Source organism: Dipodomys spectabilis, unplaced genomic scaffold (assembly GCF_019054845.1).
Source record: "Dipodomys spectabilis isolate Male_0828 unplaced genomic scaffold, ASM1905484v1 ptg000003l, whole genome shotgun sequence".
Lineage (NCBI taxonomy): Eukaryota > Metazoa > Chordata > Mammalia > Rodentia > Heteromyidae > Dipodomys > Dipodomys spectabilis.
The window spans coordinates 11,159,397-11,176,291 of record NW_024870680.1 but is presented as its reverse complement, the minus strand read 5'-3'; the positions used below and the strand labels follow the sequence as shown (position 1 = coordinate 11,176,291).

Here is a 16,895-nt window from a genome sequence, read left to right as displayed (position 1 = left end):
TTCTAGCACCTAACTTTTTGCCTTTTATTTTATTGTAAGGGTGATATACAGAGAGGTTATAGTTACATAAGTAAGATAATGAGTATATTTCTTGTCAAATATTATTATTGCCTCTCATTTTTCTCCCACTTTCCCTCCCCCCAACTCTCCCTTCCCCCCAAGTTGTAAAGTTCATTTCCAACATAGTGTCTGGTGAGTATCACTTTTGCATTGGTTCACCCTTTGTCCTGTGTCTCACCATTTTGTTATCCCCCTTCGCTTCCCCAAATCAGATTCAGATACACACACACACACACACACACACACACACACACACACACACACGACACACACACACACACGACACACACGACACGACACACACGACACAGGGTACCAAAATAAAAAACAGTGACAACAGGGGATAAACTGAAGGAAAAGAAATGAAAAAGAAAAAACTTCACACAGTACATTAAAATAAAAACAAAAACAAAAAGCAGGGCACCAGAGGCTCACACCTGTAATCCTAGCTACTTAGGAGGCTCACCTTGAGCTGAAGTGCTCAGTGACAGCGCTCACGCCCCAAGTTCAAGCCCCACGACCGAGAAAAAAAAAAAAAAGAAACCCACCAAAAACAAACAAAAAAAACCTCTTGGAGTTCATTTTATATGGTACTATTTTATATGATACTATTTTATATGGTACTATCTCATTTTATATGGTACTATTACATAGCTATTGAGCAATTGTGATCCTCTACTGGTAATACTATTCTAGACATACACTAATTATTACAAGTGAGGGAAAACACGGTGGCTCCTAACTTTTATCTAAAGTCTTTTTTTGTTTGTTTTTTGTTGGTCATGGGGCTTACGCTCTGGGCCTGGGTGCTGTCCCTGAGCTCTTCAGGTACAGCACTTGAGCTACAGCCCCACTTCTGGTTTCTGGTGGTTAACTGGAGATGAGTCTCATGGACTTCCCTGCCGGGGCTGGCTTAGAACCTTGATCCTCAGATCTCAGCCTCCTGAGTAGCTAGGAATACAGGCAAGAGCTAGCAGTGCCCAATTCTAAAGTCTTTTTGATAGTAACACTACTGCAATGGAAAAATATTGAAAATGGGGAACAGAATAGTGGTAGTTGTAGTTTACAGATGACAGTGAGTGGAGGAGAATTAGGGAGTATTTAGGGACCTTTGGAATGTGTATGTTCTATATGCTGACTTTTTAAATGTGTATATCGTGGTTGTGATACTGTTATTTTGTCAGATGTTTATCAATGGTAAAAACTAAGTAACCAGAACAAAAGATGTCTCTGTATCAAATACTTTTTTCCCCTTTTCCCAGTACTGAGGGTAAACAAAGGAGGAGGCTGCATGCTTGGTAAGAAATGTATGCATTATCCTGCCCTTGTAATTGTAACCCCTCTGTACAGTATGTTCTCATATAAAATAAAATTAAAAAAAAAAAAAAAGAGAATAGAACCAAATAATACAGAATTGTGTGGTAGATTCAAAGGAAAGTTGCTTAAGGAATGTATAAGGACTTTTTCAGATACTCTGACTCTAAGATTCTAAAATTTAGAACAGGGTTATTGCCTAGGGGCACAACAGACACTAGGCCAGAATTCTTTTGGTGGAAGTATAGTTGTGATTTGTAGGATACTGAACAACATCCTTGTCTTTACCAACTACATGCCAGGATGTAGTCTGTCTACCGCTGTCTACTCCCTGGTATGAACACTCAAACAATGTCTCATGGCCTAGGTAATGTACAATCCATCAGTAGAAGGTGTTTGGAGTTTGAAAAGCAGTGCTACAGTGTATGACCAGATTGAAACTTCAAGGCCAAATACCGTATCTGGGAACTTGGGAATGTTGATTGCTCAAGAGTTGAGACTTATGCTCCTCTCTCTTTAGGAATGTCAGGCCTAAAGGCACTGTCTCATTATGACCCTTTCAGAGGCTAGCCATATATAGGCAAGACTGACTTAATGGGAGTAAGACTAAAAGTATATCCCCTTGCATTTGTAAGGGGCAAATGAAGAATTATTCCACCTCCAAAATTTTCTATAGGCTAGAGAATGGCTCAGGCTTTTAAAAATTCATTACAATGATGGGTGCCGGTCTGGCTCACGCCTGTAATCCTAGCTACTCAGGAGGCTGAGATCTGAGGATCCCGGTTCAAAGCAGGGCAGGAAACTCTGTGAGACTCTTATCTCCAATAAACCACTAGTAACCCGGAAGTGGTGCTGTGGCTCAAGCAGTGGGGTGCTCGCCTTGAGCTGAAGAGGGCATGGATAGTGCCCAAGCCCAGAGTTCAAGCCCCACAACGGAGGCCCCTCCCAAAAAATAAAATCATTACAATTCAACTTTTCTCTCTTCCCAATGCTATTTTCTTCTTTCCTTATAGTTGTTTTTCTCAAAAACATTCCTCAATAACCCCTCTGCCAAAAAAATCTCTGGCTTGTTTAGTAGAAAATCCAACCAAGGACAGGGAAGTAAAATAATCCTAATCTATTTGTGGCATATATGGCACTTATGCTTTAAATGGAATTGTCATTAACTAAGTAAATCAGAGTAGAAACATACACACGATTGGAAAAGGGGAGATGATGGGAAGTAACAAAGTAAACATATCACAATTTCAAATCCAAAGTATGATAGCGACCAAATTATTATTGAATAGAGACTACAAAATAATAACAATTATTTCTAGGTAATTACTAGGTGCCATAAACTGCTTAATGCTAAATGCTATATATCACGTGTCCAAACCTCTTGACTACCTTATAAAGTAGGAAATATTATTCTCATCTTTACATTAGGAAATTAAGAACCAAAGAAAGTAAGTTCTTGTATAAGGCTACATGGCAAATAGACTGTAGCACTAAAAACCAAATCCTGATCCACTCAACTGCAGAGCTGTATGCTCTATCTGCTTATGCCCACAGTCTCCAAAACAAGGCCTTCCACTGCCCCTATTTTTATCTCCCTCAAAATCATTCCTCATATTGCTGCTAGAGACAGGTTTCTAAAATATAACTGACAATGCTTGGATGCAACTTAAACATGATTTATCTGTTCAACTATTAAACCAAAAACAGTCAGTAAATGTTGGTGAAATTAATTTAACAATTCTCCATCCTATGCAAACCTTCTGGGATAAAAATATATACAGAATGCCACAAATAATTGAAAATTTGTACCTACCTGCATGAGATCCTGAAGGGTCTCAACAAAAGAAATCTCTGCTTCTACCATATAAAACTCTGCCAGGTGTCTACGGCTCTGGGAGTTCTCAGCTCGAAATGTTGGGCCAAAAGTAAACACTTGAGTAAAAGCTCTGTAATTCAAGATTAAGAGCATGAAAATGGGATTCACATGATTAAGTAAACCACTCAATGAGGGTTAATGAAAAAGTTTTTTCTCTGTCATGATAACAAGCCCACATATATTAGTTATTCTATTTTTTACTGGGTGATAATAAAGTTTCATTAGAAATATTACATTTACAGCAACCATTTTATTGTAATAGAATTTGCAACTGCTTTTCAAACACCCCAGTTTTCTAAATATAGAAACAGAATCACTTCTGGGTGTGCTGCAGCTATTGCAGCTGCCTCAACAGCAGGCAACTACATTTCACAGCAATCAAGAACAAAGTAAAGGAAAAAAAAAACCCACAGGCCAATAAACCACACACACAATCCAGTTAGTAACAGTGAAAACCAGAATTTCATGTGGATAAGTTGGGCTCATTTATTTTTTACATAGTGAAAAAAGGATGTCAGATGTGTATAAAAATTAACATTATTCCCAGCCTACATGTTTCGCACAATCAATTTATATTTTTTCAATCAATGCTAAATGACTGCCTAAGTTTGTAAGTGAAAGCAGATTGTGAAAAATCCATCTTCTACATTTCAAAAAGAACCACAGTTCAACCAGCCAAATAAAGGGAAAAATTCCTTTATTTTAACATTGCTACAAAGCAGTGGACAATACATCTTTTTTTTTTTTTGGTCAGTCATGGGGCTTGAACTCTGGGCTTGGGCGCTGTCCCTGAGCTCTTCAGCTCAAGGCGAGCTCTCTACCGCTTGAGCCACAGCGCCACTTCCGGTTTTCTAGTGGTTTATTGGAGATAAGAGTCTCATGGACTTTCATGCCCGGGCTGGCTTTGAACCATGATCCTTAGATCTCAGCCTCCTGAGTAGCTAGGATTACAGGCGTGAGCCACCGGCACCCGGCTTAGACATCTTCATTTTTTTTTATTATGTGTAGTCTACCTCATATTAAGACATGGCAACAACTGACATTAGAGCAAACATACATGAAACAATAAATATTTCTTAAGGACTTAACCACAAATTTCATTTTAGAGCAAACCAAGAGTTTGGGGGATCCTTAAGTAGGATACTGTCATTTACTGAAGACATGAAGATCAGTAAACATGGCTGAAAGTAAGTATATATGCTCTCAAGAGGCTGAGTCAGAAGGATCACAGTATTCTAGGATAGCCTGCACCATTTAGTGTACCAAAACCTTGTCTCTAAAAACAAAACAAGATAAAAATCATTAAGCATAGTACAAAAAAAAATAGGCAAATTTTAAAGTACATACTAGTTTTATTTTTCAAAGTAAAGATAGTCTGGGAAATGAAACTACAGTAGAAACCAACTAGTACTCTGGGAAATGTTACTATAGTAGACATCAAGAGATTTGTTTTTTCTTTCAAAAGGCCATTTCAGTTGGTATAAGAAGCTTAAGAATTTATGTTCTGGTTCTATAGATGCCTTCCTGAGACTAAAATCAGTTAGCCTTCATGAACCTTAGCTTTTAACGGGAAGATAAACAATAGAATTTCCTAAAAGACTAAGCTTACCTGTGCAAAATAAAAACTTGTGCCTCAATCCTATACACAAAGTAATGAACATTCCTACTTTTATTTTTTTAATATTTCCTTGGTTCTGTTAATTTAAATTAATCTTCTCAGTCACTCAAGCTGGACTGCATTACTCTCACTGCCCATGTTTCCCATTACTGTATTGGTTACAAATTTCAATTGTTTATACTCTGGAAAACTCAAGTCTCATCTCCATAGTGGCTGTCAGTGTAAACTCTTCTCTTCTGCTTGGAAATGAGGCTTCTGTTGTTTTAGAGACTGTCTTGTTAGATAGCTCAGGTTCCTTGCCTCAGCCTCCAGAGTAATGAATTACTGGTGTGTGCTACCATGCCTGGCAAGAAATACTCTTCTTCTTCTTTCATTTTTTGTCAGTCATGGGGCTGAACTTTGGGCCTGGGTGCTGTCCCTGAGCTCTTCAGCTCAAGGTGAGTGCTCTACCACTTGAGCCACAGTGCCACTTCCAGTTTTCTGGTAGTTAATTGGAGATAAGAGTCTCATGGACTTTACTGCCTGGGCTGGCTTTGAGCCTTAATCCTCAGATTTCAGCCTCCTGAGTAGCTAGGATTACAGGCATGAGCCACTGCAGTCCAGCAGTAGCACTCTTCTGACTGGTGTCTGTCATCTATTCTTCTGGCCTCAAGCTACTATGAGTTTTAAAACTCAAATTTGATTTTGTCAGCCTAATTTAAAAATCTTCAATGATTCTACACTGCCAAAGAATAAAATTCAATCTCTTCATTTCAACTTGTGTCTCCTTCATCCAGCCTTTTTTTCTCCATTCACTCTGCAGACCTCCTTACAAAGCACACCCCTGAACCTTTAGATGTCTGAACATGCTGCTCTTCTCTCTCTAAATCATGATACCATGGAACCTTCAAGACAAGGCTCAGATGTCATTTCCTCTCTGAAACATCACCATATATTCTTAAACTTATGGTTCCCTCCTGTAAGCATATTAACTGTATTACTTTGTGTATTTATTCTATAAAGCTTATCCCTGTGAAAGTAATTATGTTTTAAAATATCTCCCTCTCTCCACCTCTCAAACCATGAAAATTTCCAGAACAGGCATCATGTTTTATTCATATTTGCAACTCCAATGCCTGGATAAAACAGGTGCTCATGCTGAATGAATGAGCACTAATGATGATGACAGGCTTCCTCATCATCAACTGGAAAAGCACAACATCCTCAACAGCAATGTTATAAATATAGAAAAATACTCAGATACATATTTCTGAGGCTATAACTTTATACTTAAAATGAATATGTAAAGTAGGTCAAACAATTCAGCTCTGTTCAAACAACAAATTTTAAAGTTACAAGGACTCAAGTCTCTAATCTGTGACTATCATCTCAAGGAAGGTTGGCAATGTTAACCATGACATTTCTTTCTGGTGCTGCACCACAAGAATACAATATTTACACGTCACACATGGTGACCCATGCCTGTAATCCTAGCCACTTAGCAGACTGAGATACAGAGGATCTTAGTTCATGACCAGCTTGGGCAGAAACTTGTAAAACCCCACCTTAACCAAAAACTAACTGGGTACAACAGCACAGGTATATCATCCCAGCTATGTGTTCTCTGAAAATAACAAAAGCAAAAAGGGCTGGGGTATGGCTCAAGTGGTAGAACACCTGATTGGCAAGCAAGAGCCTGAGTTCAATCACAGCATGGGAATGGAGAAAGGAGGGAAAGAAGATTACAGCATTTACAAATGAACACTGAAGTGCATCTTAGTAAAACTTTCCAGAGTATAATGCAGCATAATTAATTTAGTTTGGAGGTTCTGAAATACAAGGAAGGTCAATGGGATCTCTTTGCCAAAGAGACGTGATTTGTTGAATGTACGAGGTAGTAAAAACAAAGTGACTTCTAACAAGAAGTTCAAATCACAAGGACATTTACTTCTCAATCGCATGCTATGTAAAATGCTCTAGAATGAGTAGCAATCAGGATGTTTAAGATTTAACGATGGGGGCTAGGAATGTGGCTTAGTAGTAGAGTGCTTTCCTATCATACATGAAGCCCTGGGTTCTATTCCTCAGTTCCACATAAAGAGAAAAAGCCAAGTGTTGCTGTGGCTCAAGTGGTAGAGCTCTCTAGCCTTGAGTACAGAGAGGCTCAGGAACAGTGCCCAGGCCCTGTGTTTAAGTCCCAGGACTGGCAAAAGAAACAAGAAAAAAGATTTAACAATGGTGAATATCTTTTCCTAGATATGCTGGACAATTTTTCTAGTATAAAATGTAAAAGAGAATCATGATGTTTTATTGTAATTATAGTAAAGATCCATACAATAAAGTTCTGACTGAGGCAATTAAATAACATGCAATAGTAAAAGAACAGGTGGCCAAGGTGTTTCCTCTGAATTAATAGACAAAATGAGCTGGATGGTATGGTAAAAACTGCTGAACTTGCTAACCAGTCTTTAACCAGAAGGAATGCTTGAACTATTCAATAATGGTCACCCTACTTTAATGGCCAGTGTTCTATTTTAATGTAGTGACAGCATTAGCAATAACAATGGTGATACTTTAGGGAGTGACTTTCACAGATCAGGTATCAAATGTAAGAATCTTATAGTTGACTTCTGTAGTTGACTCTATACTATTATTTCTATTTTCCAGTAAGAAACTGAAGTTCAGAAGTTAAAAAAGATTTTCCAAATGTCACAGAGCCATAGTCTAAATATTGGTAGAGGTCAGATTCAAATTCAGATCTACTCTAATGTTCACAATCCTGACCATAATATTAACAAAAATTATATTCACAACATAAACTCAGAAAATTAGAATGAAAAATTCATAGCACATTCTGTCTATACAAAGATAACTAGGGTAAATACTTTGGTATTTATTTTCCTTATGGATAATTTGTTTTGTTAAACTACAGCTGTTGAGGATATGTTGTATTCTTTAATTTTTATTGAAAAGATGATGAGCAGGGGGGTTACAGTTATATAAGTAATGAGTACATTTGTTTTTAGTCATTGTTACTCTGTCCCTCATTATCTGCCACTTACCCCTCACTATTCCCTTCCCCTCAAGTTGAAATGTTCATATCCAACACAAAGTCAAGTGAGTAATAATGTTACTTTGGTTCATCCTTTATCCCACTGTTTCTGTGATTCCCTTTCCCTTCCACATATTGAATAATCTTGTATATAAGACATGAAATTCAATTCCCCAAAAACAAACCCTCAAAGAAACAATGACCCCATTAAAAAGTGGGCTAAAGGCTTTGAGAGAGACTTCTCTGAAGAGGAAATATGAATGGCCAAGAGACACATGAAGAATTGCTCAACATCTCTGGCTATAAAAGAAGTGCAAATCAAAACAACATTGAGATTCCATCTTATCCAGTTAGAATGGCCAATATAAAGAAATCTAAAAACATTATAAAGAAATTTAATGTTGGGGGGGATGTGGCCAAAGGGGAACCTACTACACTGTTCATGGGAGCGCAAACTTGTCCAACTACTCTGGAAAGCAGTGTGCAGCTTCCTCAAAAGACTAAACACAGAGCTCCCCTATGACATAGAAATCCTACTTCTGGTCATTTACCCAAATGACCACAAACAAGGCCATAATAAAGCTACCAGAACAACCATGTTCACTGCAGTATTATTTACCATAGCTAAGATACAGAACCAAGCTACATGCCCCTCAGTAGATGAATGAATCAAGAAAATATGGTATATATACATAATGAAATTCTATGCTCCCATCAGAAAGAATAACAATGCTCTATTCAAAAGGAAATAGACTTGGAAAAAGTTACATTAAGTAAAGTAAGCCAGACCCAAAGAAAAGTAGGTTGCATGATCTCTCTCATTTGTAAGAACCAGAATATGTTTATGATATTTTAAACAGGGGATCTCAATTAGCCAACTGCTTATTAGCACACAGCACACAGGACCATATATAATGAAGCGTATCAACATGAACTCCAATATATGTTGTATTCTTGAGAATAAGAGTGATAAATTCTCATCACCATTTTATAACTTTCAGCAAATTATTTAGGCTTTCTGATCTTTAAATTCTTACCAGGATAAGGAATGGGGAGACTTAAGAGATGATCTCTAATGTCTTTTGCAATCACTTTGTTAGATCCATGTGCAATCACTATTGTTACTTTAAGCTGTTTTCTTTCTTGTTTTTCTGTTTTATACAGACATGAAAGCTATTTGCAGAAAGGCTAGAACCAACCAACATTCAAAATAAAATTTGAGAGCAAGGCCATTTCTAAAATAAGATACAAAAGCAGGTGAAAGGCCAGTAATGCTATGAGCAGACACAGCAGAAAACATTTGGTATTATAACCATTCTTGTGCCAAAGTGTGGAGAGAAGAAAGACATATAAGGAAAGTCCATGAGCTTTGAGTTGACATGTAAGATAACAAAAGCACATTTAATACACATCAATCAAAATACCTATAAAATGGCTTTTTGAAAAAGAAAAAGTTTACAAAAATGGTTCCACAAAGGTCACTTTCTCCCTTGCATGTAGTTTCATGAAGCAATCAAATTGGCAAGTAGATTAATATAAAATGGTAACTATTGTTTGTCTGTTTATTCTTTCTGGGTCTGAAATGTAATAGCAAAGCTTTGTACTTTGCAAGCAGAGGAATTACTGTTCTTTAGGTGGGGGAGAACTCACTTCAGTATGACTGATCAACAACTTTCTCATAATTCCTCCTCCACTTCTGCAGCATTTCTTTCCTGTCAGATTAGTACTACACTTCACTGAACTGAAAGTAAATTCATCCAGGCCCAACTGGCTTTTAAAACAGTCATTGGCAAATGATGCTAAGTGGCTTCCTCATAGGAAACAATCATAGATTTTACCACCTTCATATGATCTAGATTACTGACACTGTAACTTATGTCATATATTATTTTACCATATTTAAAAGTGAACTCCAGGCTTATCCTTTTCAGTTCCTTCCCACCCCACCCTATTTCTCTATCACACAATACACTGGTGAAAGGGGCTGGAGGGTTAGGAATCTCTCTCTGAGGAGATGTATTAAAAAGCATATTCCAAGAAATGGAACACTAAGCCCCTAGTTTCTGAGGAAGGAAAGAGCCTGCGTGAGCAAAGAATAAGAGTAGAACATTATAGGATGAATGGTAAAGGACCAGTTAGGAAGGCACTAGTACATGCAGGTTTTCTTGGCAAACCATAGCATACTGATGGATTTTTTAGATTGAAACATTAACACTGTATTCTCCTATGTTCCTCCTATTTCTCTGATCTCTGACTCTACCTGCTTTTACATGGCACTTATTCTAATTATTATTAAATACTAGCATTGGCAAGGCACCAATAGTTTATGCCTATAATCCTAGCTACTTCAGGACCATAGTTTGAGAACTCTTGTCAACTAATTACTAAGTGTGGTGGCACATGACTGCCATTCTAGCTATGTGGAAAGTTAAGCAAGTTTATAAGACTGAACACTGTGTCATACTAGCTAATGTAGAAAGCAATGAATAAGAGGATTATGGTCCAGGCAGAAAGAGAGACACTATCTCAGAAATATATGTGGCACAAAAAAGGGCTCGAGGCTCAGAGGCAAAGGGACTGTCTATCAGGTGTGAGCAGTCCTGAGTTCAAACCTCAGTACTGTGAAAACAAAATCAGCAACAACAACAAAACCACATTCTTCAAAATAGTCCTAGACTTAATTTTCTTATATTCTTTATTTCTAAATGATCTACTTTAGTAAAGGATTTCAATTACCTACCTATTAACATATAATTCACAAGTTTATTCTCTGCATAGACCTTTTTTCTAAGTTCCAGATGCATATGTCCATGAGTTCAGCTGATCAGTCACAAAGTACACACATGCAAAATGTGTGCCATTTGTTTTCCATCTTCTTCCAACATTTTGGGCCAGTCCTTCTTATATAATCTTTCATAATATCATGTACTATGAGTCACAGAACCTTGCAAAATAGGAAACTGATATGTACTATTGATACTATTGATGTGATTATTTACTTGTGTATCTTCATCATACTGTAAATTTCATAAGTAGATGTTTTTATTTTTGTTTTTACTGTTACTATGGTATCTCCTCAGCCTAATGTGACAATTATTTTCAAGTGATCAAACAATTCATTTTCCATAAAATATGCTTCTTGCCAATTAATTTTGAAACAGCATTAGGACGGGGCATCAGGATAGGAGTGTGAGAAAATGGTAAACAAAATGTCAGTTTCTTATCAAAAAATTATGCCACATTCACAGAGGCAATATAACAGAAGCAGGCTTTTAAAACTAACTGCTCACACACTGGCTTTTGCTCTGTAGGTAACACTGAAGTTATTGAAAAGTACTAAATTAAGCCTAGACTACAACCATCTTATTTATGTTTCCCACCTTAGCTGGAATGACAAGTTGCATACTACTATATTCAGCTTCTTCCATTAAGATGGGGTCTCAGAATCTTTTTGTCTTTGCAGGTCTAGAACTACAACCTTCCCAATCTCAGCCTCCTATGTAGCTGGGATGAAAGGTGTGAACTATCACATGCAGCTTCTTTGAGATGCAGCTTCCTATTTTGTCTGGGTTGGCCTGAAACCATGATTCTCTAGATCTCATGTAGCTGGGAAGACAGTATGCACCCCTGTGCCCAGCTACTGGTTGAGATTGGGATCTTATTAACATTTTGCCTAGGCTGCCTTGGAACCTTGATTCCTCCTATCTCCATTGGGAAATGAAGGAAGAAGTTGCTAGGATTACAGGTGGAAGCCACCAATACTGAACTAGACTTTTGATTTTTTTTTTGAGAAAATATTGTATTACCTCAAAATAAATAAAACTAAGGATATTCTGCCTAAATCCAGCAGCACTTGAAACTTTAAGTTTTGCTGGCAGGAAGAGCCATTTCATCATTCCTTCTATGGTAAACTCCTTGGAGGACTGACTACACAGGTGGTCTTAGCAAGTAACAGTCTCAAGAGTCCCATTTTGCTGACTGTTCTTTCCAGATGAATATTTATCCTCATATTTCAGTAAGACATTTAAATTGCTTTTCCAGAAAGCTATATGTTTGTCAACTTCATCTATTTATGTAGAGATTATCCCTCTTACATTTCTTACATGTTAGTGGGATCTGCCCTGAGGACCACTCAGGAGAGCAACACCTAAGTACTTCATACTTATATATGTATGGTAATGGCACCCGTACAACTTTGTGTTTAAATGCAATTTTAAGACTATAAAGGTAAAGACTATAAAGGTAAGGTCTCACACTAATGTTTGATATTAAAATAATTTAAAGTAATTAGTATTTGCTTGACTATAGGAGAATATACTTAATCTTTTATGGATAAGTATTTGTATTATTCCTAATATTTTTTTCTTGCAAATACATTTGTATATAGACTGTTTATTTTTGGTCATACTAACTCTGTGTGTGTGTGTGCACCAGCTCTTCAGCTTGAACTCAGGGCATGGGCACTATCCCTAAGTTTTTTTGCTCAAGGTTAGCATTCTACCACTTAAGCCATAGCTCCACATCTGGCTTTTGGTAGTTAACTGGAGATCAGAGTCTCATGGACTTTCCTGCCTGGGCTGGCTTCAATCTGCAATCCTCTGCTATCAGCTTCCTGAACAGCTAGGATTATAGACATGAGCTACTGGCACTGGACTGGGTCACACTAACTTTTACCAGGCCAGTCTCAAACCATAATCCTACTACTTCCATCTGCTGAGTAATGGGGATTATAGGCACATAACACCAGGCTCTCCTTACCTGTTTAATTATTTAAAATTTCTAAGAGCTTTTGTTCGTTTTTAACCAATACAATTTTCATTTTGTTTTCTTCATGAATGCATTAGGTAGTGTAAATCCCTCTCCCCTCCCCCCATTTTATAGAAAAGGATACCTGGCTCATAGAGGTTTAATTTCGTAATTTGGGAGAGAAGAGTATTATACTGGGAAGTACACAGGCCAGGTTTTAAAGTCATGGGCCACTATAAACTGTAGTTCATTCCTGTAATTCCTTGCATATTAGAGGGTTGAGATATGAGGATCATAGTTTGAAGCTAGGAGGGCTAAAAAGTCCATGAGACTCTTGTCTTCAATCAACAACCAAAAAGCTGGAAGTAGAACTGTGGCTCAAATGGTAGCGCACTAACCTTGAGGTCAGGGACAAAGGCTCATGGACATCACCTAGACTCTGGGCCTATTTTGGTCTTGTCCACCTACTATCGTTGAGCCAGTTACTTAACCTCTCAAAGTCTCAAGTTTCTCATGCATAAATATAGCATGGGTCACTTCTTTGGGGCCCCTTTCCAAAGGGAGGATTTCATTTTCTTGGCTTTCCTTTCATTTTCAATAAACTTACTCTGTTTATCTTTTTTTTTTTTTTTTTAAAGCACAAAAAACTGGGCCAGCTGCATCCACCATGAGGGATCATATAAGAAGTGAGATGATGGTGATTGGCATCCAAAGGCTTTCCTTAGTAGGTAAACATTTTCAGGCCTCAGAGACCTGAGATCTGAATGTACAGCTTTTGGCTGTTTTGTCTCCTCAAATACTCTGTTTCAAAGAGATTTTATCACACAGGGATAGGAAACTTCTTCCACTGGCTAAATAAAGCCAGTGAAATCACTTAGTACGTGACAGAACAGATGCATAGATGCATATGCTTCTTGTGGGCTAAGACATCTGCATATATTGATAACCTTCTGTGATAACTAATGGCCCTCAGAAGATAAAAGGTTTCCTTCTCCTAAAAAGGCTCTAACTTCTAACATTTATCTTTTTTTTTTCCCTACTGATCCTGTGAACTCAGGGCCTCGGTGCTGTCCCTGAACTGTTTTGCTCAAGGCTAGCACACTATCACTTTGAGCACAGCTCCACTTACAGTTTTTGATGGTTGATTGAAGTTAAAGTCTCATGGACTTTCCTACCCAGGCTGGTTTCAAATTGTAATCCTCAGATCTCAGTCTTCTGAGTAGCCAAGGTTTACAGGCATGAGCCCCTGGTGCTGGGCTCCAACATTTATCTTTAAAGTTGAAAAAAAATTTTTAATGTTAAATTCATCCAAAAATAACGATAAGCTCTTTATATTCCATAAAGAACATATTTCTCATGAAAAATGTTTGTTCCTAAAACAAGCAAAAAATGAGAGAGAGACATATGTTTACATATTTCTAAGTCTTTAATGTTTGGCTTAACAGAAGACAGCTGGATTCTATCTGCTTTTGCTTTCAACTGGTGTATAACATATGCACATGCCATGAAGGTTTTGTAAAACTCAACTGTCCACTCAGGAGAGATGATATTAAAAAGGCTAATATAACCTTAATCTTATTACAAAACTAGTTTTAACTAGACCTCAAGGACTTATGCAAAAGAATCTCAAGGGGTCTAGAGGATCCCAGATCATACTTTGTGAACCACCTTAGGAATGGTTCTCAGGGAAGAGCATTCATTCTGCTTCTTGGTGGACTGTACTCAGAAAGCTAAAGGAGAGGCTTAGCCCTGGGTATATTTAAAAGTTCCCTAAGTGATTATGATGTGAACCAATTAAGAGCTGAATTATGATTTACTACTCTAAAGAAAGCAAAGGCCAACTATTAAAAGTTTCTTGATGACTACGATTTAACGAATAGAAATAACAAATACTGAAAAGGACACAGAAACATTCTTTGTATATTGTTTATGAGAATGTGAAATGCCACAGCAAACAGTTTGGCATTTTCTCAGTAAGTTAAACATAGAACCACTCAGCAATTTATTCCTGGAGAATGAATACATAAACAAATATATGTAAAACATATATTCATACAACAGAGTATTATTCAGCAAGAAAAAGAAGGAAATACTATTGCATACTATAACATGGAAGAATCTTGAAAATATGAGGCCAAGTGAAAGAAGTTAGACGTAAAGTGGACATATTATAGAATTTCATTTATAAGAAATGTCCTGACTAGGCAAATTCATGAAGCCAGAAAGCAGAGGAGTAGTTACCAGTAGTTACCAGAGGAGAGGAAATGGAGAGTATCATAACAGAAATATCACAGTCTGGGTGGTGTAAACAACAGGAATGTATTAGCTTACAGTTCTGAAGGCTGGAAATCCAGACTTGAGGTATCAGCAATGTTGGTTTCAAGTGAGCCTGACTCTCTGGCTTGCTGATAGCCACTTTCTTGTGATGTCTTTTCCCCTGTGAGCCATCATCCTACTATCTCTTCTTTTTCTCATATAGACACCAGTTCTATTAAGTTAGGGTCCTACTTTTATAATTTCATTTAACCCACATGAAGAGGCTCCTACCTTCAAATATAATCTATCATATTGGGAGACATAAAGGTATGAATTTTAAGAGGACACAGTAACAGAGCATGACTAATTTATGGGTAAGAAGTTTCCTTTTGAATGTATACAATTTTCTGTTACTTGATATTGGTGTTGGTTACATACTGTTACTAATGTAAATTTATGATGTGTACTTTACCATAATACATTATAAAAAGAGTTTATTGACACTGATTGTCCATTAAGCACTTTAAACATGTTTTATTTCGTTCTTGCTACCCAACAAGAGAGATGATTTCGCTCCATTTTACAATGGAAACTAAGGATTAAATAGTTTGGTAACTAGTCTAGAGCATCCCACAGTGACTATTTGATCAAAAACAGTCAGACATCAATGACTTTCTGCAATGCTCTGTGTATGTCTTCACCACTATTTTGGCTGTATTGGGATTTGAATTTAGAGCCTTGCACTTGCTAGACAGGCGCTTGAGTCATGCCTCTCTCTCTCTCTCTTTTTGGGTCCGGTTGTGGGGCCTGAACTCTGGGCCTGGGCCCTGTCCCTCAGCTCTTCAGCTCAAGGCTAGCGCTCTACCGCTTGAGCCACAGTGCCACTTCCGGCTTTTTTCTTTTTGCTTATGTGGTGCTGAGGAATCGAACCCAGGGCCTCATGCATGCAAGGCAAGCGCTCTACCACTGAGCCACCTTCCAAGCCCCAACCTCTATCTCTTTTTGCTTTAGTTATTTTTTCAGATGGGAAAAGTGTCTCCTGTTTTTGTTTTTTTTTTTTTAATTTCTAAGGCCAGTCTTGGACCCTAATCTTCCTATGTATTCCTCCCACATGGATGGGATTACAGATATGCAACATCATACCCACTTTATTCTTTGAGATGAGGATCTCACTAACATTTTCCCGTGGGATGGGCTAGAACCTTGCTCTATCTAGCCAACTCTCTCTTGGGATGATAGGGATGTACACTGTTCCCAGTTATTGTATACTCTCCAAAACAATAAGTAGAGGTCATTCTCATCCTAGAGATGTCCCACTTTTAATCTACTGACAATGTATTCTTTTCCTAATAAACTTTCCTATCACTTTCACAACAATGATAACAAAACTAAAAATGCAGCACAGATAAGCAATGACCCCACCCCTTCATAGATCACCACTACAGAGTGCAAAGGATTGTATCTTTAATGTAACCATTACTGGGTGGTTTCTGTGCCTAGGTAAAATATGGTGATTCTAATATTGTTGGCTTTTCCTGACTTGTCTTTCTTTCAACATCAGTTACTTACTATATGCATGGCTGCCATTTCCTACCCCTTATAATTGCCCTTTTCTGTCATATTTCCTCTATCTATGGCATCTTCTTAGAAAAAAGACAATCAAGAACTCTAATGCCTTATAGATCAATCCAGACATATTTGCATCCCATTTTAGGATGTAAGAAAATGACAGTGGCTGCTTTTCTTTTCTTTTCTTTCCTTTTGTACCAGTACTGGGGCTTGAACTCAGGACTTGGGCCCTGCCACTTAGCTTTTTCACTCAAGGCTGATGCTCTCCCACAGCTTCACTTCCAGGTTTTTTGCTCGTTAATCGGAGATAAAGAGTTTCATAGACTCCTTCTTAGGCAAGCTTCAAACACAACCCTCAGGATTCAGTTTCCTGAGTAGCCAGGATTATAGTTTCTTGGGGAAAGGAAGGTTAGTAAGTATTGAAC

General features: G+C 37.7%; 1 protein-coding gene across 3 annotated transcripts in view; it reads right to left on the bottom strand.

The window, feature by feature from the left end:
• The window catches only part of Nars2 (asparaginyl-tRNA synthetase 2, mitochondrial), a 107,146-nt gene that overhangs the window by 27,618 nt on the left and 62,633 nt on the right, over nucleotides 1-16,895 (bottom strand). For all 3 annotated transcript variants that reach the window (XM_042688745.1, XM_042688754.1, XM_042688763.1), the window contains one exon: nucleotides 3,188-3,320. In XM_042688745.1, the coding sequence (XP_042544679.1) occupies nucleotides 3,188-3,320 (133 nt within the window). The remainder of the gene's footprint in view (nucleotides 1-3,187; nucleotides 3,321-16,895) is intronic.